Below are 22,823 nucleotides of genomic sequence, written 5' to 3'. Positions count from 1 at the left end.
ATCAAAAGCAAACATATTACAGTGTATTACTGTTTTGCCTGTATACAAGTCTGAATTTGTATCGGCAAGGCTGGGGAATCTTCAGCAGATTCAGAATAACAAAAATGCCATGCCGAAACATTGCCTGTTGGAAGCCTGCTGTATTCAGTATATCAAGACTCTTGAAATGATCTGACTCATTTTGAATCGTACTCGCAATCTCTCTGTTCTTTTGTTTTTTCCTGACTATTGACTAGGGCTGTAACGAATACACTAAGGGGCGAATATGATACGTATCACGAATACAGGGTGACAAATACGAATATTTATTCATGAATACGAATTTTATACTAAAAGGTCACTGAACATGTGTCATGCGCAACACCCAGATCATTAACTCAAAGGTCAAGGTCAAAGTTGGAGGTCAGAGTTCAATTGGGTTTTTTCCCTTTTGCGGTGCATAACTCTGCCATCAATCAAGGGATTTTAATATTTTTTGGCACAAATGTTTCCCAGAATGAGAAAAGTTTTCATGCCTAAGCCTGACTTAGAAGATCAAGGTCACACTCTGAGATCAAAGGTCAAAAGTTTTTTTCCCTGCCCGGGGCATAACATATATGATTTATAGGTTATAAAAAAATTTGACCAAACATTTACCCAGATATTACATATCAGTTACCACTTCCATTCAAACAAAGCAGTATGGGGGACATGCACTTTTCTTGTTGGGTATCCATGTCTCTTTTCCTTAAAGTTGGAAAGCTGTTCTTATTGAATTAGTCTTTACAAGTTTCATTCAGTACAAGACTGATCATACACTTTTTTTTTTCAGTTTTTGGAAGAGTGTGGTTGTAGACCCGTCAAATGAGAATTATTTCTACTGGTCAATGGTTGTGATGTTTGCAGTGCTATATAACATCCTGTTTATCATACTGAGGTGTGTTTTCCCCCAACCACATGAAAGTAACCTTCTTCCCTTGTGGTTCACTGTCGATTACATTTGTGATTGCATCTACCTTTGCGACATGTTCATAAAATCAAGAATAGGTGAGTAGTAGCTATGGTGGCATATTTCTGCATACTCATAAAATTTTCATGAAAATTGAATAAACTTTAGTTAAATTAGGAGAACGTTTTCGTGAAAATATCATCTGGTCATCGAGACTATATATGTCAAAATAGTAAGTGCCCTGTACTGTATAAAGATAACTCAGTAGTCCTTTCTATGGAATGAAGTTTATGTTATCGTATGCAGTAGTTGGCACTATCGTGAATTTTTAGCTCACCAGAGCACAAAGTGCTCAGGGTGAGCTATTGTGATCGCTCACCGTCCGGCGTCCGTCCGTCCGTCCGTCCGTCCGTCCGTCCACACTTTCCTTTAAACAACATCTCCTCCTAAACCAACAGACCAATTTTGATGAAACTTCACAGGGATGTTCCTTGGATGGTCTTCTCTAAAAATTGTTCAAAGAATTGAATTCCATGCAGAACTCTGGTTGCCATGGCAACCGAAAGGAAAAACTTTAAAAATCTTCTTTTCAAAAACCAGAAGCCCTAGAGCTTAGATATTTGGTGTGAAGCATTGCCTAGTGGACCTCTACCAAGTTTGTTCAAATCATGACCCCGGGGTCAAAATTGACCCCGCCCCAGGGGTCACTTGATTTTACATAGAAAAATCTTAAAAAATCTTCTTCTCGAAAACCAGAAGCCCTAGACCTTAGATATTTGACATGTAGCATTGCCTAATGGACCTCTACTAAAGTTGTTCAAATCATGACCCCGGGGTCAAAATTGACCCCGCCCCAGGGGTCACTTGATTTTACATAGGAAAACCTTAAAAAATCTTCTTCTCAAAAACCAGAAGACCTAGAGCTTAGATATTTGACATGTAGCATTGCCTAGTGGACCTCTACTAAAGTTGTTCAAATCATGACCCCCGGGTCAAAATTGACCCCGCCCTAGGGGTCGCTTGATTTTACATATGAAAATCTTCAAAAATTTTCTTAAAATAAACCAGAAGGCCTAGAGCTTAGATATTTCACGTGTAGCATTGCCTAGTGGACCTCTACAACATTTGTTCAAATCATGACCCCAGGGTCAAAATTGACCCCGCCCCAGGGGTCACTTGATTTTACATAGGAAAATCTTCTAAAATTTCTAAAAATAAACCAGAAGGCCTAGGTCTTAGATATTTGACCTGTAGTATTGCCTAGTAGACCTCTGCAAAATTTCTTCAAATCATGACCCCGGGGTCAAATTGGCCCCGCCCCATGGGATTACTTGATTGTACATAGAAAAATCTTCAATATTTTCTAAGAATAAACCAGAAGGCCTAGAGCTTAGATATTCGACATGTAGCATTGCTTAGTGGACCTCTACAAAATTTGTTCAAATCTTGACCCCCTCAGGGTCAAATTGACCCAGCCCCAGGGGTTACTTTATTGTACATAGGGAAATCTTCATAAATTTGCTTAATTATAATAAACCAGAAGGCCTAGATCTTAGATATTCGATATGTAACATTGCCTAGTCGACTTCTACAAACTTTGTTCAAATCATGACCCCCGGGGTAAAATTGGCCCCGCCCCAGGGGTTACTTGATTGTACATCGGAAAATTTTCCAAAAAATTGCTAAAAATCATCAGTTTGACATTTGAAATATATTACTCTGGTGAGCGATCCAGGGTCATCATGACCCTCTTGTTTTCACTTAGAACAAGAGTTTCTTCTCAAGAAAAGTTTTTTTAATTTTCTCGAAAACTGTATGAATTTTCGCGAAAACTATCTGCTTAAGGGGATGCAGAAATATGCCACCATAAGTAGCCTTTGAAATTGTTCATTTTTTAAAAAGAATTATTATTATTATTTAAGAAATATTCAGTAAAGTACCAGTCAGGGGCAGTGAAAGAATTTTCAAAATCAATTTCAAAAAGTTATGAATGTTTCAATATTTGATTAAAGAGGCAGCCATTTTGTTTCCATGGAACTGCCGCATAAAATTGTGTATCAAAATAAATAGATTTATAGATATTTTCTCCATTCTGAAATATAGAATCTAATTTTTTTCAACAAGAATAAAATAATTTATCATTTTTAGCTCACCTGAGCCAATGGCTCAAGGTGAGCTTTTGTGACCGCTTGATATCCGTCGTGCATCATGTAACAGCAATTTCTTAAAAATCTTCTTCAAAACCACTTGGCAGATTTACACCAAACTTCACAGGAATGATCCTTGGATGGCCCCCTTTCAAATTGCCCAAAGAATTGAAATCCATTCAGAACTCTGGTTGCCTTGGCATCCAAAAGGAAAAACTTTAAAAATCTTCTTGTCCAAAACAACAGGTCAGATGGCTTTTGTATTTGGTATGTAGCATCATCTAGTGGTCCTCTACAAAGATCGTTCAAATTATTCCCTAAGGGTCAAATATGGCCCTGCCCTGGGGGTCACATGGTAGACTTATATTGGGAAAACTTTGAAAATCTTCTTGTCCAGAACCACAGGGCCTAAGGCTTTGATTTATGTTATGTAGCATCATCTAGAGGTCCTCTGCCAAGATTGGTCAAATTATCCCCCTAGAGTCAAATATGGCCCAGCCCTGGCAGTCACATGGTTTACATAGACTTATATTGGGAAAAATTTCAAAATCTTCTTGTCCAAAACCACAAAATCTAGGGCTTTGATATTTGGTATGTAGCATCATCTAGAGGTCCTCTACCAAGATTGTTCAAATTATCCCTCTAGGGTCAGATATGGCCCCGCCCAGGGGGTCACTTGGTTTATAAAGACTGTATAGGAAAAAACTTTAAAAATCTTCTTGTCTGAAACCACAAGACCTAGGCCTTTGATATTTGGTATGTAGCATTGCCTTGTGGTTCTCTACCAAGATTGTTCAAATTATTACCCTGGGGTGAAAAGAGGCCCTGCCCCGGGGGTCCCTAGTTTTACAGAGACTTAAATAGGAAAAAAAACTTTAAAATTCTTCTTGTCTGAAAACACAAGGCCTAGGCTTTTGATATTTGGTATGTTGCATTGCCTAGTGGTTCTCTACCAAGACTATTTAAATTATGCCTCTGAGTTGAAAAGAGGGCCCACCCAGGGGGTCCCAAGTTTTACATAGACTTATATAGGAAAAAAAATTAAAAATCTTCTTGCCTGAAACTGCAAGGCCTAGGCTTTTGATACTTGGTATGTTGCATTGCCTAGTGGTCTACTACCAAAATTGTTCAAATTATGTCCCTGGGGTGAAAAGAGGCCCTGCTCTGGGGGTCCCAAGTTTTACATAGACTTATATAGGAAAAAAAATTAAAAAATCTTCGTCTGAAAGTTTAAGGCCTAGGCCTTAGATATGTGGTATGTAGCATTGCCTAATGGTTCTCTAACAAGATCATTCAAATTATGCCACTGGGGCAAAAAGAGGCCCCGCCCCGGAGGTCACTTGTATATGAGTTATATAGGAAAAAATACTTAAAAAATTATCTGATCATATTGCCTAGACTTTTTAATTATAATTACTTGATGACCCCAAGTAATTAGGGGTCACTTGACTGTGACCTTGACCTACTGACCTACTTTCTTGTTTTTTAAGATACAGCCTTTAAATTTGGATGACATATACAGTTTTGCACACCGATCTTAACACTGACTTTCATTGACCATGAATGTGACCTACTGACCTATTTTCTTAATATTTTTTCATCAGTATGTGTAATTTTTGATACAGATTTCAATGCTCATCTTGAATAGTCTTAATCATGACCTTCTGACCTACTTTCTTGATTTTGAAGGTACAGCATAGAAATTTGGACCACGTTTATTACTTTTGAGTTCAATACTTATCTTTATTATTCTTAACCCTGACCTACTTTCTTGTTTTTTAAGTTAGAGCAAAGAAATTTGGATCACATGATGTGTAATGATTGATACAAATTTCAATACACATCTTCTGACCTACTGACCTACATTCTTGATTTTGAAGCTACAGCAAAGAGATTTGGACCACCTGTATAATTTTTTTACAGATTTCAGAAGATATTTTGAATAATCTTTACCATGACCCACTCACCTATTTTTTAGCTCAACTGAGCAATGTGAGTTATTGTGATTGCTCGATGTCTGGCGTCTGTCTGTCGTTTGTCTGTCTGTCAACATTTAGCTTGTGTATGCGATAGAGGCTGTATTTTTCTACTGATCTTCATCAAGTTTGGTCAGAATGATTGCCTTGATAAAAGCTAGGCCAAGTTTGAAAATGGGTCATCTGGGATAAAAAACTAAGTCACTAGGTCAGATTAAAGAAAAACCTTGTGTATGCGATAGAAGTTGTATTTTTCAATTGATCTTCATGAGTTTTGGTCAGAATCATTATCTTGATGAAATCTAGGCCAAGTTCAAAAATGGGTCATGTGGGATTAAAAACTAGGTCACTAGGTTAAATCAAAGAAAAATCTTGTGTATGCGATAGAGGCTGTATTTTTGAATTGATCTTCATGAATTTTAATCAGAATGATTGCCTTGATAAAATCTAGGTCAAGTTCGAATATCAGTTATCTGGGGTCAAAAACTAGGTCACTAGGTCAAATCAAAGAAAAACCTTGTGTATGCAATAGGGGCTGCATTTTACACCAGATCTTCATGAAATTTGATCAGAATGTTTGTCTGGATGAAATCTAGATTGAATTTGAATATGGATTATCTAGGGTCAAAAATTAGGCCACCTGGTCAAATTAAAGAAAAACCTTATGTATGCAATAGGGGCTGCATTTTACACTGGATATTCATGAAATTTAGTCAGAATGATTGTCTTGATGAAATCTAGGTCAAGTTAGAATATGGGTCTTCTGTGGTCAAAAACTAGGTCAGTAGGTCAAATCTAAGAAAAACCTTGTGTATATGATAGAGACTGTATTTTTCAATTGTGTGTGTGTGTGTGTGTGTGTGTTCGGGTTTTACGTCTTTTTCAACAATTTCTCAGTCATATAAACGACGGTTTCTACTTGTAGCAGTGAGCACAATGCCAGACTTTATAGTGCTGCTTAACTGGAATATCACGCCGTAGACACGTGACATGATACCCCACCCAGTCACATTATACTGACACCGGGCTGACCAGTTCTAGCACTACCCTCTTAATGCTGAGCGCCAAGTGAGGAAGCTACTAGTACCATTTTTTCTGTCTTTTTTCAATTGAGCTTGATGAAATTTGGTCAGAATGATAGCCTTGATGAAATTAAGTTTGAATATGGGCCATCTGGGGTCAAAAACTTGGTCTCTAGGACAAATCAAAGAAAAACGTTTTGTATGCGATAGAGGCTGTATTTTTCAATTGAAATTCATAAAATTTGGTCAGAATGATTGCCTTGATCAAATCTAGGTCAAGTTTAAATGTAGGTCATCTTGGCTCAAAAACTAGGTCACTAGGTCAAATTGAAGAAAACACTAACTTGTTTACACTTAAGAGACCACATTTTTTGTCCAGTCTTAATGAAAATTGGTCAGAATATTTGTTTCCATGAAATCACTAGGTCAAACATGTTTACACTGTTATGGTGTGTTTCTAAGGTGGGCAACCTAGGGCCATCCTGGCCCTCTTGTTTGTTTTTAAAGCTTTAGCTAAGAAATTTGTTCAAGCAAGCAACTCGACTCCGGTGAGCATTATAGGGCCATCATGGCCCTCTGGTTTCCTATAGGTTTTCAATTCTGTCCCTGTATTTTTCATTTCTTTCTTTGATGGTTTGCAGTTTATATATGTCTTTATGTAGCATATGTTCATTATTCACTTTCTTTTTTAGCTCACCTGAACCGAAGGTTCAGGGTGAGCTATTAGTATGGGTGGATGGTCCGGCGTCTTGTCGTCCACATTTTTACTTAAACATCTTCTCCTCGAACATTACAGGTCAGAATAACACCAAATTTGGTCTGTAGCATCCTGGCAAAGTCCTCTATCAAATTTGTTCAAATGGAGGCACTTGGCCTCTTTTATGGGCCGCAAGAGCTGAAAATAGAAATACCTTTAAACGACTTCTCCTCATGAACTGCTTGATGAATCTTCATCAAACTGGGTTTTCTCTCAAGTTTGTGCAAATGGGGGCACTTGGCCCCTTTTAGGGTCCACTAGAGCTAAAAATAGAAATACCTTTAAACAACTTCTTCTCATTAACCGCTTGTTGGATCTTCATCAGACTTGGTCTGTAGCAGCATTATATAGTCCTCTCCAAAGGTTGTTCAAATTGGGGTTCTTGGCCCTTTTTAGGGGCCACTAGGGCTAGAAATAGAAATATCTTTAAAGTACTTCTTCTTATGAACCGCTTGTCAGATGGATCTTCATCAAACTTGGTCTGTAGCATAATTATATGGTCCTCTCCCAAATATGTTCAACTGGGGGCACTTGGCCCCTTTTAGGGGCCGCTAGAGCTAAAAATAGAAATACCTTTAAAAGTCTTCTTCTCATGAAACACTCGATGAATCTGCATTAAACTTTGTCTGTAGCCTCTCCCAAGTTTGTTCAAATGAGGGCACTTGGCCCCTTTTAGGGGCTGCTAGAGCTAAAAATAGAAATACCTTTAAAAGTCTTCTTATGAACTACTTGATGGATCTGCATTAAACTTTGTCTATAGCATAGTTATATGTTCCTCTTCCAAATTTGTTCACATGGGGGCACTTGGCCCCTTTTAGAGGCCGCTAGAGCTAAAAATAGAAATACCTTTAAAAGTCTTTTTCTCATGAACCGCTGTATTGATCTGCATTAAACTTTGTCTGTAGCATAATTATATAGTCCTCTCCCAAATTTGTTCAAATGGGGACACCATCACAAGCAAGATCTGATTAGGTCAAGGTCTACCTCAGGTGAGCAACCTAGGTCCATTTGGGCCTCTTGTAGATGTTTAGCATATATGTTTAGCATATGCATTTAATAGGGCTGGATTAATATACCGGTATATAGATATGAATTGAATATTCATGTTTACACCGATACGCGTATCTGCTTTCTTCGTATGTCGATATATTCAGTGACGCCCCTTTTAACACAAAATAAAAGCAAACTTCTTCATTTTTTATCACTTTACAATAAAATATTCAGAGAAATTAAAAGAAAAGTACAATTTTGTAACCTCGGGCCGCCATTATATCCCAAAACAGTCATTGCGTAAACCACTTTTTGTTTTGACAGCTAAGTTCAAAGACATCCCCCGACAAGCATGACGTCTCATGTAAATCAAGCACGTGATTTAAGGAAATCTCGCTTTTCATTGGCTTTTTATTTTTATTCTCAAACTGACTGGAAATTACCTGCTAAAATGAAATGAAATCCATACGTAATGCCGGTAGTTTTCCATTTCGGGCGCACCTGCTACGTAATTTCAGTTGCGGGGAATTCCATTTACATGGATGTTGTTACCGCACGTGTTGCTGTTTTAATTTTAGCAATCTTAATAATTAAAGAAATAAGTAAAAACAAAACAAACTTAAAGATCTGGTATACTAATAAAGGCCTTGCATAAGTGCTAAGTTCTCAGTCGAAATTTACGACTTTAAAGAGAATTCCTATAGTTTTTTCCTTTCATAGATTTTTTTCAATTTCACATAATATATATATATGATAGGAAAATTTGTGCTGAAAACAATGAACAAATAAAAACAATGGGTCACCAGGCTTGTTTTTGTGAAAAATTGTTTTATAACATACCTACTGTTGCTGAAATTCCTAGCGTTTTTTAACATTTTCACAATTTTCTGCTTTTTTATAAATACCAACAAAAACATGAGTCAAGACAGCACAGTAGGGTTTATTCTTTTTACAGATTTTATTATATACTTATTTCATATGATATCATAGTAATATTTGTAATACTATACCATTACAATTAAGGGTACAAATGAAAAAAAAAATTTTGTTTCATATTCACTTTTGTGAACTTTTTTCAATAAAAAAATACTCATAGTAGAGAATATTTTTTTTTAATTTTGAAAAAAACTGTTTCATAGATTTTTTTCCTGTTTTTCTTGTGTATAGATAATTGTATTGTGAACATAAAAATGGCCAAAAATGTATCTAGGTCACCAGGCTAAATTGTATGTTAGGACCGCTTGAATACAACACCTGTTCGGACAAAAAAGTAGCCTGAAACTGACCAAATGGATTATATCTGCTAGAAGTTTAAAAAATTCTAAATCCTTTCTATAATTGAATAGTAAATGATCTGAAAGGAGATATTGTCTTATCAATACAAAGTTAAGTGTCTAATTATACGAACAATACTGTCTTTGTACTTAAATGCGCTGTCAAAACACAGCCACAAATGGCAAGTTGCATGATTACATGTCAGGCATGATACATGTCAATACAACAAAACCACTGTCAGCATTTGATTATCGATAAAACTTACTGAAAATTGTTATTTTATACAAGATTCCTCATATTTAAGATTGTCTGTTACATGTTTCAACAAATTTTGATTTCACTTCAATTTTCCATAGATAGTATCGGCTGCGCAGAAAGATGTGCATAAAAAATTATAGGAATTCCCTTTAAGCAGGAATATATATGCATTTTCCCAATGTATAGTTCTGAAATATAGACTGATACATGTATTAGATAAAAAGATCATGCCTTAACGTTTCTTTAACAATTTAAATGAGTTCAAATTTTATAGGAGCCCACACAACTAGACATTTTCAGTTTCTCACGGTCATGTTACCCCAAACAAGCAATTTTTGGACCCATCATGTTGTAGCTTTGAAGTTATAGGTCCTACTAGATGTTGTATTGAATCGTCAGTACATACCATGTATTGATCCTTCTTTATTGCAATATGTATCGCATCAATTTTTTCCATTCAATACACAGCCCTAGCATTTAACTTATATCATCTTTGATATGATACTAAAGATACTAAACTTTTCTCATTGGCTTCAGATATTTCTCTGTTATTGTGTCATAGAGAAAATGAAGGAATCTTCTTTTATGCAAAAATAAAACAAAAATTAACTGCCATTGCTGAGTTTCTAACCCACACCACAAAAGTCCTGATGAACATAAACAGTATGCTTTACCCCTGAGCTAATTTATTATTGGTACGAGATCTAGAAACATTTAGACTTTGACAACTAAATGAAAAGTTATAAAAATGTTGAATTCCCTATGTTTCATTAATAAATTGTAATAGGAGCAGAAAAATGTGCAGCCCGATACAGGACTCAAACCTGCGACCTTCTGCTTGCAAGTCAGATGCTCTACCAACTGAGCTAATTGTACAATCGATATCATAGACTATTTATATACATTATATACACACTGCTACATTCCTCCTTCCTTTTTTTGAAAGACAAACTCAGATTCTTTTGACTAACCCAGCCATTGCTTCACCCTAGCTCTAGGATTCCAAGGCTAGCCACCACACTCACAGCACCAATGTAATAGGAGCGGAAAAATGTGCAGCCGGATACAGGACTTGAACCTGCGACCTTCTGCTTGCAAGTCAGATGCTCTACCAACTGAGCTAGTCGGACAATCGATATCATAGACTAATTATATACATTATATACACACTGCTACAAAATGTATTTTTAGTTATGTTTGTAAAGATCACATTATTGTTGGGGCATAGTATTATCTTGACCAAGGGCTGGTTTACGTTGTTGTTGAAAATGGTTGGAAAAACAATACGCAGCTTGCCATTATGATATAAAGTTTAATATATCGAGAAAGTTTAACTATAAACCATCAAGAAATAAAGCCAAAATTGAAGTTTAAAAATTCTTTGGTGTGCAAAAAGGCTGAAATTTACAATAAAAATTGTTTGGGTTTTTAGCTCACCAGAGCACAAACACTTTGCTCAAGGTGAGCTTTTGTGATCGCCCTGTGTCCATGTCTGTCACCGTCCGACGTCAACAATTTGACTGTTAACACACTAGAGGTCACAATTTTGGTCCAGTCTTAATGAAACTTGGTCAGAATGTTACCCTCAATAAAATATTGGACGAGTTCGATATTGGGTCATCTGGGGTCAAAAACTAGGTCACCACGTCAAATCAAAAGAAAAACTTGTTAACACTCTAGAGGTCACATTTTATACGCCCGTTTGAAAAACGGGACGTATTATGGGAACGACCCTGGCGGGCGGCGTCCACAGACTTTGTCCGGAGCATATCTTCTACATGCATGAAGGGATTTTGATGAAACTTGGCACAGTTGTTCACCATCATGAGAGGGAGTGTTATGCGCAAGAACCAGGTCCCTAGGTCTAAGGTCAAGGTCACACTTAGAGGTCAAAGGTCAAATTCAAGAATGTCTGTCCGGAGCATATCTTCTTCATGCATAGAGGGATTTTGATGAAAGTTGGCACAATTGTTCATCATCATGAGAAGGAGTGTCATGCGCAAGAACCAGGTCCCTAGGTCTAAGGTCAAGGTCACACTTAGAGGTCAAAGGATACAAGAATGAAAACTTTGTCCGGAGCATTTCTTCTTCATGCATAGGGGGATTTTGATATAACTTGGCACAATTGTTCACCACCATGAGGTGGAGTGTCATGCGCAAGAACCAGGTCTCTAGGTCTAAGGTCAAGGTCACACTTAGAGGTCAAAGGATACAATAATGAAAACCTTGTTCGGAGCATTTTTTCTTCATGCATAGGGGGATTTTGATTTAACTTGGCACAAGTGTTCACCACCACGAGACGTAGTGTCATGCGCAAGAACCAGGTCCCTAGGTCTAAGGTCAAGGTCACACTTAGAGGCCAAAGGTCAGATACAAGAATGACTTTGTCCGAAGCATTTCTTCATGCATGGAGGGATTTTGATGTAACTTGACACAATTATACACCATCATGAGACGAAGTGACATGCGCAGTTCCCTTCTTTAGAATTACTTCCCTTTGTTGTTACTATAAATAGCTTATATTGTATCTTTTTCATTACTAGTCATAGGGAAAAATCAAGACCACTTTTCTGTAGTACAACATGCATGCTACATCCAATTTTGAGGTGTATTTTGACCAGTCTCTACCTGGTAAAGATTTTTATGAGGACTTACAATTTTTTTTTTGATTTTTTTTTTTTAAGATGAACTTCCCTTAGTTGTTACTATAAATAACTTATATTGTAACTTTTTTATAATTGACCGTAGGGAAAAACCAAGACCACTTTTCTGTGGTACAACACAGATGTTACTTTCCAATTTTAGGTGTATTTTAAGGTATCTGTACCTGGAAAGGAGTTTTTTTTGTGGACTTAGAAAAACAAAACACTTACAGTTATTACTATACAACCACAAAATTAAAATTCCATTTGCAAATACAGGTGCTAGAGTAAAGAAATTTGCTGTGACGGGCGTATATTGTGACATTCTTGCACTCTTGTTTGATCCTATCTTCATGAAACTTGGTCAGAATGTTTATCTTGATGGCCTCTAGGCCAAGTTTGAATCTGGGTCATGTTGGGTCAAAAACTAGGTCACCCGGTCAAATCAAAGGAAAAGCTTATTAACACTCTAGAGGCCACACATGTATGAGCCTATCTTCATGAAACTTGGTCAGAATGTTTATCTTGATGATTCCTAGGCCAAGTTTGAATCTGGGTCATGTCGGTTGAAAACTAGGTCACTAGGCCAGATCAAAGGAAAATCTTGTTGACACTCTAGAGACCACATTTTTAGTTTGAAACTCATGAGAATTAGTCAGAATGTTTGACTTGATGATTTCTAGGTCAAGTTTGAATCAAGGTTATGTGGGGTCAAAAACTAGGTCACCCAGTCAAGTTAAAGGAAAAACTTGTTAACACTCTAGAGGCCACATTTATGACCCTGTCTTATGAAACTTGGTCAGAATGTTTATCTTGATGACCTCTAGGGAAAGTCGAATCTGGGTCATGTGGGATAAAAAACTAGGTCACCTGGTCAAATCAAAAGAAAAGCTTGTTAACACTCTAGGGGCCACATTTTTGATTCAATCTTCATAAAACTTGGTCAGAATGTTTGGTATCATGAAATCTTGTATGATTTCGACTCTTGGTCATGTAGGGTCAAAAACTAGGTCACTTGGTAGGGCACATTTTTTTTGCTCCAGTCTTCACAAAACTTTGTCAGAATGTTTGTTTTCATGAAATCATGGACGAGTTTCAATCTGGGTCATGTGGGGTCAAAAATTAGGTCACTAGGTCACATGAAAGAAAATGCTTGTATACACTCGGGCCACATCTTTTGGTCCAGTCTTAATGAAAATTGGTCAGAATATTTTGTCTCCATGAAATTTCGGACAGGTAAAAAATTCGCTCCGGTTGAATAAAAAACTAGGTTACAAGGCCAAATCGAAGAAAAAAACACTAGAGACCACATTTTTGCTCCAATCATCATGAAACTTGGTCCGAATGTTTATCTCCTTGAAAACTCAGATGAGTTTGAAACTGGGTCATGTGGTTTTAAAAACTGGGTCACTAGGTCAAACATGTTTGTTATGTTGTGTTACTCTGGTGAGCGACCTACAGCCATCATGGCCCTCTTGTTTTGTTTTGTTTTTGTGCCCCCCCATGATTGGTGGGGGCATATAGATTTGCTCTTGTCTGTCCATCCGTCCGTCCTTCCGAGAATGTTGTGTCGCGCCTAGCTCCAAAAGTATTTGACGTAGAGTCACAAAACTTTACAGGAATGTTGGTCAGCATGTGTAGTTGTGCTCCTAGGGTATTGCGTCCGAATTCATTCAGGCGTGATGGAGTTATGGCCCCTGACTTTGTAAAAATTGGTCATTTTAGTGTTGTGTCGCGCCTAGCTCTAAAAGTATTTGACGTAGAGTCACAAAACTTTACAGGAATGTTGGTCAGCATGTGTAGTTGTGCACCTGGGGTTTCGCGTCCGGATTCTTTCAGTCGTATAGGAGTTATGGCCCCTGACTTAGTTAAAAATTGGTCATTTTAATGTTGTGTCGCGTGTAGCTCCAAAAGTATTTGACCTAGAGTCACCAAAGTTTACAGGAATGTTGGTCAGCATGTGCAGTTGTGCACCTGGGGTTTCGCATCCGGTTTCATTCAGTCGTGTAGGAGTTATGGCCCCTGACTTAGTTAAAAATTGGTCATTTTAATGTTGTGTCGCGTGTAGCTCCAAAAGTATTTGACCTAGAGTCACCAAAGTTTACAGGAATGTTGGTCAGCATGTGCAGTTGTGCACCTGGGGTTTCGCGTCCGGATTCATTCAGTCTTGTAGGAGTTATAGCCCCTGATTTAGTTAAACTCATGGTAGCTCCAAAAGTATTTGACCTAGAGTCGCCAAAATTTACAGGAATGTTGGTCAGCATGTGCAGTTGTGCACCTGGGGTTACGCGTCCGGATTCATTCAGTCGTGTAGGAGTTATGGCCCCTGACTTAGTTAAAAATTGGTCATTTTAATGTTGTGTTGTGCGTAGCTCCAAAAGTATTTGACCTAGAGTCACCAAAGGTTACAGGAATGTTGGTCAGCATGTGCAGTTGTGCACCTGGGGTTTCGCGTCCGGATTCATTCAGTATTATAGGAGTTATGGCCCCTGACCTGGGAAAAAATTGTCATTTTAATGTCATGTAGTGGGGGCATCTGTGTCCCATGGACACATTTCTAGTTTGAGAATAAATTCAATATAAAGCAAGATGTTTTGAAACATAAAGTTCCTTTTGCCACCACTAGAGTAAAGTAAATTGATTTGAACATACTTATGATTTACTTGCCATCCAGCTCTGAATAAGAGTCTGTTGTACACCAGCTTTTATTAGTTAACCCTACAGGTGAAAGCATATTCTAATTTAGTATGATTTAGACTTCCATCTTACATTGGGACAGAGTATTTATATTTAATAAATCAAACTAGTGATTTATTTCAGGTTTTCTGGAGCAAGGTTTGCTTGTTCGTGATGTAAAGAAGCTAACCCAAAGATATTTAAAGACTTGGAAGTTTTCTGTAGATGTACTGAGTATCTTACCTACAGACATTGGCTACATCTGGATCCAGTACAGTGCAGTATTTCGATTTAATAGAGTACTGAAGACGTGGCGGCTTAGAGAATTTTTTCAGATGGCAGAAACGCACACAAACTTTCCAAATCTTATCAGAGTATCAAACCTGGTCCTGTATATTATTATTATCATCCATTGGAATGCGTGTTGTTACTACTATATCAGTGAACTCATTGGTTTTGGTACCGATGATTGGGTTTATCCTGATCCCGAAAGTGCAGGCTTCGACACTTTCAGTAAACAGTTTACTTTCAGTTTATACTGGTCAACTCTGACACTAACAACTATTGGAGATACCATGTGGCCTGTAACTCCAGTAGAAACACTGTATTGTTTCACCTGTGCTTTAATGGGTGTATTAATCTTTGCTACTATTTTTGGTAACGTCGGAGCCATGATAAACAACATGGATGCAGCTAGAAATGAATTTCAGAATAGGGTTGACAATGTTAAAAGATACATGGAGCTGCGAGGTATCGGTGAAGAACTTCAAAATAGAGTTATAAAATGGTTTGATTATACATGGAATAATAAACAATCTATTGATGACAAAGAGGCTTTACAGTTTTTACCTGAGAAATTAAGAGCTGAAATCTCAATCCATGTACATATGCACACATTGAGGAGAGTTGCAATATTTCAGGATTGTGAGCCAGGTTTACTGGTGGAACTTGTGTTAAAACTGAAACTTCAGGTATATAGTCCTGGTGATTTCATTTGTAGAAAAGGTGACATAGGTAAAGAGATGTACATTATAAAACGTGGGAAACTGCAAGTGGTATCAGAATGTGGTAAGATAGTATTTGTAACTCTCAGTGATGGTGCTGTATTTGGTGAGATAAGTGTGTTGAACATTGCAGGTAACAAGACAGGTAATCGGAGAACAGCAAGTGTAAAAACGGTTGGGTATTCTGATCTGTTCTGTTTGACAAAACATGATCTGTGGGAGGCTTTAGAAGAATACCCAGAAGCTAAGAAAATGTTGCTCGAAAAAGGTAAACAGTTGCTAAGGAAAGATAAACTGCTAGATGAAGAAGCAGCACTCCGTGAAGAACGACGTCAACAAGCAATGACTGCAAAGATAGAAATTATAGTAGATGCTGTTGATGATATTCAGAGGAGCATTGATAAACTTTATGAAAAGATTGATAGAATCACCCATCAAACAAAGTCTAGAGTAAGCATGACTGGTATAGACATCGTCAGACCGTTGTCATCTGTTGAAATTCCAGAGAGGGTGTCTTCTGCTGCAAAACTTAGAACTCCATCACCCATCCAAGAAGTAGAAGAACCAGATACTAAAAAAGACCAGTCATCAGAAAAATCAGATCAGCAGAAGACAGAACCTGAAACTGAAGAGAAAAATGCTGCTGCAAAGCAACCTGAAACACAAAAAGCTAAGACAGATTCAGGATCAGACAGTAAATCTGATGGTGCAAAAACAAAAGATGTCAAGTCTGAGCAAAAGAAATAATTTAAGTATTTAATGCATTTATGGTAGAAAGCAGGGCTCCGGAAATTTGCCGGTTTGTCGGTTTTGGACTGATTTTTGACTTTTCAGACCGATTCATAAAGTGAAAAAACGAAAAAAATCGGTCCCGTAAAAATGGAGAAAAAGTATAAAAAGTATAAATTTCGGTCTGAAATCTCAATACACGATCACCTGCCAAGCAGGAAATTGTTGGTCACACCCTCAGATAATCAATAAACGTGTCAAATGGTCTGATTGTCACCTTGGTAATCGGTCCGTAATTAGCACGTGACACAACAGTGCTCGCGCGGCACATCCTTTAATGTTTGCAGACAGCCGACTGCAACGTGTTTAACAATTTTTAGACTGGTTTCCAAATGCTTCTGACTGGATCCAAATGCTTTTGACGGGGACCCACTTATTCTATTTAGATCATTAGCCCATGGATTGCTTTATTTTGAAGATGGGTAAAAAGAAACAAATGGTCATTGCATTTAATGAGACATCACACGGGAAACCGATATAAATTTTTTTTTTTTTTTTTTATAATTACTTGATTTGTAAAAATTGTATGATTCATTTGGCAGTCCAGTTGAAACAAGTACAGAAAATCGTCTTTGCAACCCGACTGTACAAAAAAAAAATGAATATGCAAACCCGAATGATAATGAAAACCGGAGTGGCAGACCCGGCCAGCTTATCAAATTGGTCTTAAAAACGTTTCAAAATGAAATTTTATTTACATCATTAGAGAACATATAACTTTATAAAACGCAGTTTGCTTACTGAAGTACAACGCCTGTGATATTAAATATCCGCGGCCAACCCATGTGACCTTTTGGTATCATACACATGGGAAATTCGATCTCAGCGTTCACATAATGACACATTTGGTCCGCGGCAGAGTACTCTAAAAATACCGAGGATGTTTGGCAGAGACTTTGTGTCCAGTAAATCACTTTGACGCATTGTATTTTATAAAATTCCGTCAAATAATGTGGAAACGTCACAAAGTATCTGCCGTGTATACGGTACCGAAGTCACGTGCGTTGGCTTTTAAACTAGTTAGGTACACGGTGTCAAGAAAACAATGCCTCGGCAATTTTATCCTTACAAGTATTTTCTCGGAAAAACATCGAAATTTAAACAAAGTAACGATCGCATATAACACTGAATGACTGTTTACATTGTATGGTTACTCACGGTGACCGGTAAATTATTTTTAATGCATGACATACTTATTTCTTTATTCTATCACGTTTTATAAATATGGTATATTGGTAATACGGTGGGTGGGGTAGCGCCAATGTCGTGATTTTCGTTTCAGACCGATATAGTTCTCAAAATTTCCGAAGCCCTGGTAGAAAGTGTTGTAAATATGTATGCAGAGCAGAAATGATCTTGTGTATTTGATTTCAAAGTTGATAATAAAGCCATCAAAAAACATTGGTATCACTAACATGGAGACCGACTGCCCTCAGCAAGATTTTACGTACAATATTGACCATTGTCTATACAAATCTGTTAAGCAGTAAAAAATAATCAGTCTAATCTTTGAAAAGAGGTGAAAGAAATATTGGCAATATTTTGTAAAATTATATTCAAATCTTCATAAATAAGATGCATGCTATTTTACTGAACATTATTAACCAAGGGTATTATGGAAGTTTGTTCTTTACTACATACACCACTTTCAAAATGTAGGTCACTCTTTAGAAGCTTTGTATCATGAATTTCATTGTCAAATGTTGTGTAAATTTTAAAGGCACAGTATGCCTTTGTTATAATACGGCAGCCACATTTTTTTTTTTGTTGCAGACATAAAATGTGTCTATTTTATGTTAAATGCTATGTTTGATAATTGTTTTCTTAGGTATTTGCGAAAGGCTTGAATATTGAAATATCTTTGAAACCATTATTTATCATTAATTCCCTTTATTGCTCTAACTGTAAGAGTTCATGTGTTATATTGAAAGTACATGTAGTGATTTTCTAACCGTGTGATTATGCATAATATCTTTGATCTCTTGTTTATTATAACAGTCTCTATCTGTAAGCAAGGGTACATAACTCGGTAAAGTTTTTTGGCTGCATTATGGCCCATATGGTCATATGTTGCAAGACTTATTCAGTTCCACAAATACAGGTACATTGTTTGTCTCTGGTAATATTGTGAACCCATACGTATATCAATTTTTAGAATAGTTGAGCAAGCTGTAGACAGACAGCTCTTGTTGACTGTTTACATTACAAGAACATTCTCCAAATATAAAAATTAAAATTTCAGAGATTGTATCCCTTACAGTGATGACACTTTAACTGTCGTTTTGTTTTACACAGACAGAAAAATTGATGTGACTGCGTTTGTTCACACCATTATTAATCATTTTAAAGGGAAAGACAATGTTGCTCGCATGTTAAATCCATCTGCTAGGATTTCTTAAGTCTTTTAAAAGAAGAGAAAGAATTTTCAAAATCAGTTTAAGAATGAGAAAGTTATGAGCATTTAAATATTTTATCATAATGGCAACCATTTTCTTTCTATGGCAACAAAAAACAAAATGGTGGATTTATTAAATTTCTAAATACATATTTGAACTGTATTAATTCTACTTATTTCTGTAAAATAATTTCTCTATTTTGTCCAGCTATTATGAAAGAAATTACCATGTTTTACATCTTACAGACTTACACTCAAGAAACAAATGAAATTAATCTATTTAAAAGGTTATTTGCTAAATAGTGAATTCAGCAGTGTGTAAATGACGTCATAAACACACTAAAAGGCCTGGGCCTCCATGATCAGCCATTTTTTTAAAATTTAAAACTGCCATATCTTTTTCAATAGTGGTCCGATTTTAAAAATTCTTTTAGCATTACGAAAGGTTTGGAATGGCTTTCATATAAAATTAACTCATAGTCGGGCTTTTCTTGCCCTTTAATCATTTAAAAGAAATAAAACTGTTATTATTTATTTTATATAAGATCTAATTTTTGTCAATATAGGTTTTCTTAAGGTCATTATGACAGGCCTTTCCAATGTATTGCTTAAACTTGGTAAGGAATTAGTCTTGTAATAATGGAAGTTTATGAATAAAAATTACTTCAAATATATATAAATCTTCTGGGGCATGTTAAGTTTCATAAAGTCCCAAGATATCAAACAGATTCTGATGAACGTTCATAGAGAACCTATAAATAAATACAGTTAAAACCTTTCCAGTGTTCAGGCATGTTGTCCCTCTATTTTTAATAAATTCTTCGTTATCAAACAGATTTGTTAAAATTTGAGACGGACAACGATTTTCTTCCTACGTGATCAGAAGCATACATTTGAGAAACTGCTAAAAGATGGTACTGCTTAACATGTCTGTATTGTACATTTATTGCAAAAAGTAAACTTATTAACATGTGATGCATATAGGTTTCTTTTGTGTCCTGTGTTCATAAATAGCTGTTCATTGCTACTGATCTTGAGCCAGAGGGTAATTTCCCCACAGTTTTGAAAGCATGGAGGTAAACTGGAAAATATAGAAATGTTTAAAGTAATTGAGAATTGTAACTATTTGCCTGTCAAGTACAGATTTCTCAGTATGAATAGCATTTTTGTTTGCCCATTACATTTTGTATGTTGCTAACTTTTATTACTTTGCAACTTGTATGTTCAAGAGGACACTGAACAATTAAACCCTCAAAATGAAGACATACAGCTTTTAATTGTTGTTCTCCAAACCAAATAGAACTTTTCATATTTAGAAAATTTACCAGTTACATTCTACACAAGCGTTTAGAAAAAAGTTCTCAATCCTTTGTGCTGCTTTACAATTTCATCAGATTTTTAAATGCAAAAAATCTCCTGTAGGAATTTAACAACATGTAGATGCTCACAAGTTGACCCGGGATGTATTTTACAGCTTTACTGTTTAGGCCTAAACAAAAAAATTCTTTGTTTCCGGTAACATGCTCAAAAAAATTAGGGTAGGTAGGTCGGAAAAACTTTTTTTTTTGATTTTTTTTTTTTATTAAGGGAGACTTTTCAGAAATTATTTTTGTGTCAAAAAATGAATACAAACAAGGTGGTTATGCCTTTAGAGCATCAGTAAGTTGATTTCTAACATCACTAAACATGTTCAAAGCATAAAAAGTGCAGTTTTGCAACTTTCTGTCAAAAAGTTGAAAAAAAAATTCTCCAAGGCCATAAAAACATTTAGGGTCGGGCCAAAAATTTAGGGTAGGTTGGGATACCGGAAACGAACAATTTTTTTTTACGCCTTAGGGAAAATCTTTTTGTACTGTTGAGATTTCTGCAGCTCCTGTGGAAGTTTACTAACAAAAGTTAAATCACTACAGAATCATTGGTCCTTAAATTGTTTTGTGTAACATATATTTATAGTATTGTAAGTCTAAAGTGATGTTGTCCTGAAAAAGGACATTAATATGCTATTTAATTTGCATTACCAATGTTGTTTTCTTCATATGTTCACCATTATTAAGTAAATGTGAGTTATCATCAGCTGATTAATAATCTCTAAACACCACTATGATTACATCATATATCATTAGACATCATACATAAACATTGCTGTGTTTAAATCCGATATAACAGGGTTATTACAACAGTAGCTAGATCTGGGATACTGTATTTTTGACTAGTGGATTTTGCCAGATTGGATCTCACGAGGTGCACAAGCGCCGAGTGGGATCCTACCTTGCAAAATCCATGAGAGCTGAATACAAAGTCCCAGATCTAGTTCCTGTTATAATGTCCCTTTTATTACATACCTCCACATTTTTGTTTGTTGTTTTGTTACAGAACGAAACCTTCCATGTTTATTGATGTTAAAATAGAAATGAGTGAAGATTTTTGTGCACTATTTATAGAACTGTGTCAGGTCATGCTTATCAAATGAAAGCAGTCCAGCAATATACAATACAAAAGGTTCAATACGGAACTGTTTTCTGACAACATGTCTAATTGATCATTACTTAATACCTGAACGTTTACATAGACAATGTGTATGGAATATGACTTTGTTGTATGATATATAACAAGTATTATTTTTGTTTGATGAAAAACAGATGTTTGTTTCCATCCGGATAATGTTGATGATGTTTTAAACTGTATGTACACATATGTATATGTAATTTAGTTGTTCTGGAACATAAATTAAGATAATTTTCAAATGATTAAATTTTAAGACTTTTATTTATTGATTTGTGTTGTTTCATACTGTAGGGTGCCATATCCATATTTGTCATTGTGAATTATCTTTTGTTACAGGAGAATTATCTTTTTGCAATTTTTTGGGACAGGGCGAGAGATTAGTTTGAGTGAGTCATTTACCTTCCTGTGACCTCTAGGTGCAGTACATTGCAGAATGAGTTCATACATGTTTGTAGGTTGTCACATCAAAATGGAACATATTACTGACTTAGTGTTTGAATATATTTAGTATAAATATGTTTTGTGTGTAAACATGCCTGAGATTAATAGATGAAAAACAAAATAAATACTCTAAAAGAACATTCAGAGGTGAGATAGTTTCTAACACTCAAAATCATGTTCCTTTTTACTGTGACAAGACAACAGATGCATATCATTACATATGTGGACCATATTGTAAATTGGCATAGCCAAATATGTTATCCACTATAAATAAAGTTGTTATTATTATTACATACAATATTGCTTGTGAGCTATTTTGGTCATTCTTGTGTGGCTTCAGCAGTTTAACTGTCAACTCTTTAGAGGTCACATTATCAGTCTAATCCTAATGAAACTTGGTCAGAATATAACCCTAAATAAAATCTAGAATGAATAGTTTACTGGGCCATTTGGAGTCTATGTCAATAAATAGGAAAACCTTTAGAGGCCACATTTTCTAGCTCACCTTTATGACACTGTCAGAAGTTTGTGGATGAAATCTAGGATAAGACTAAAACTAGGTTACCTGAGATAAATAAACTAGGTCACAAGGTAAAATCATAGAAAATCTTGTTAATATTCTAGAGGTCACATTTTGAGTTTGATATTTTATATGCCCGAAGGGACATATTATGTTGTACCCCTTGTGTATGTCTGTCCATTAGCAATTTCATGTCCGCTCTGTAACTGTTGAACCCCTTGAAGGATTTTGAAGAAACATACAAATATTTACTAGATCAAGACGATGTCCAGAGTATGTGTTTGGGATGGCTTGCTTTAAGGTCAAGGTCACTCTTAGGGGTCAAAGGTCATATGACTTTGTTTCATGTGTATATTGCTCTACATTGCGGTGTTCTTGTTTTTTTTATGGCAGATTCCTCTTTTGTTCACGAACAATATTTCCTTTAATTACTTCCCTTTTATGTTACTATAAATAGCTTATAACCCTTTTGGGCTTATTTTGCCCCACTTGGCGGAG

The 22,823-nt window shown here is 36.1% G+C and overlaps 1 protein-coding gene across 1 annotated transcript in view; it reads left to right on the top strand.

Annotated features, from left to right (window-relative positions):
* LOC123558844 (cyclic nucleotide-gated cation channel alpha-3-like) overlaps window positions 1-17,198 on the top strand; it is a 30,604-nt gene extending 13,406 nt beyond the window's left edge. The window contains exons 3-4 of the mRNA XM_045350692.2: window positions 812-1,026; window positions 14,816-17,198. Coding sequence (XP_045206627.1) covers window positions 812-1,026; window positions 14,816-16,422 — 1,822 coding nt within the window. The 3' untranslated portion in view covers window positions 16,423-17,198. The remainder of the gene's footprint in view (window positions 1-811; window positions 1,027-14,815) is intronic.
* The last annotated feature ends 5,625 nt before the right edge of the window (window positions 17,199-22,823 follow it).

Source organism: Mercenaria mercenaria, chromosome 5, assembly GCF_021730395.1.
Source record: "Mercenaria mercenaria strain notata chromosome 5, MADL_Memer_1, whole genome shotgun sequence".
Classification (NCBI taxonomy): domain Eukaryota; kingdom Metazoa; phylum Mollusca; class Bivalvia; order Venerida; family Veneridae; genus Mercenaria; species Mercenaria mercenaria.
The sequence above is the reverse complement of the archived record's forward strand: the minus strand, read 5'-3'. Positions and strand labels throughout refer to the sequence as shown.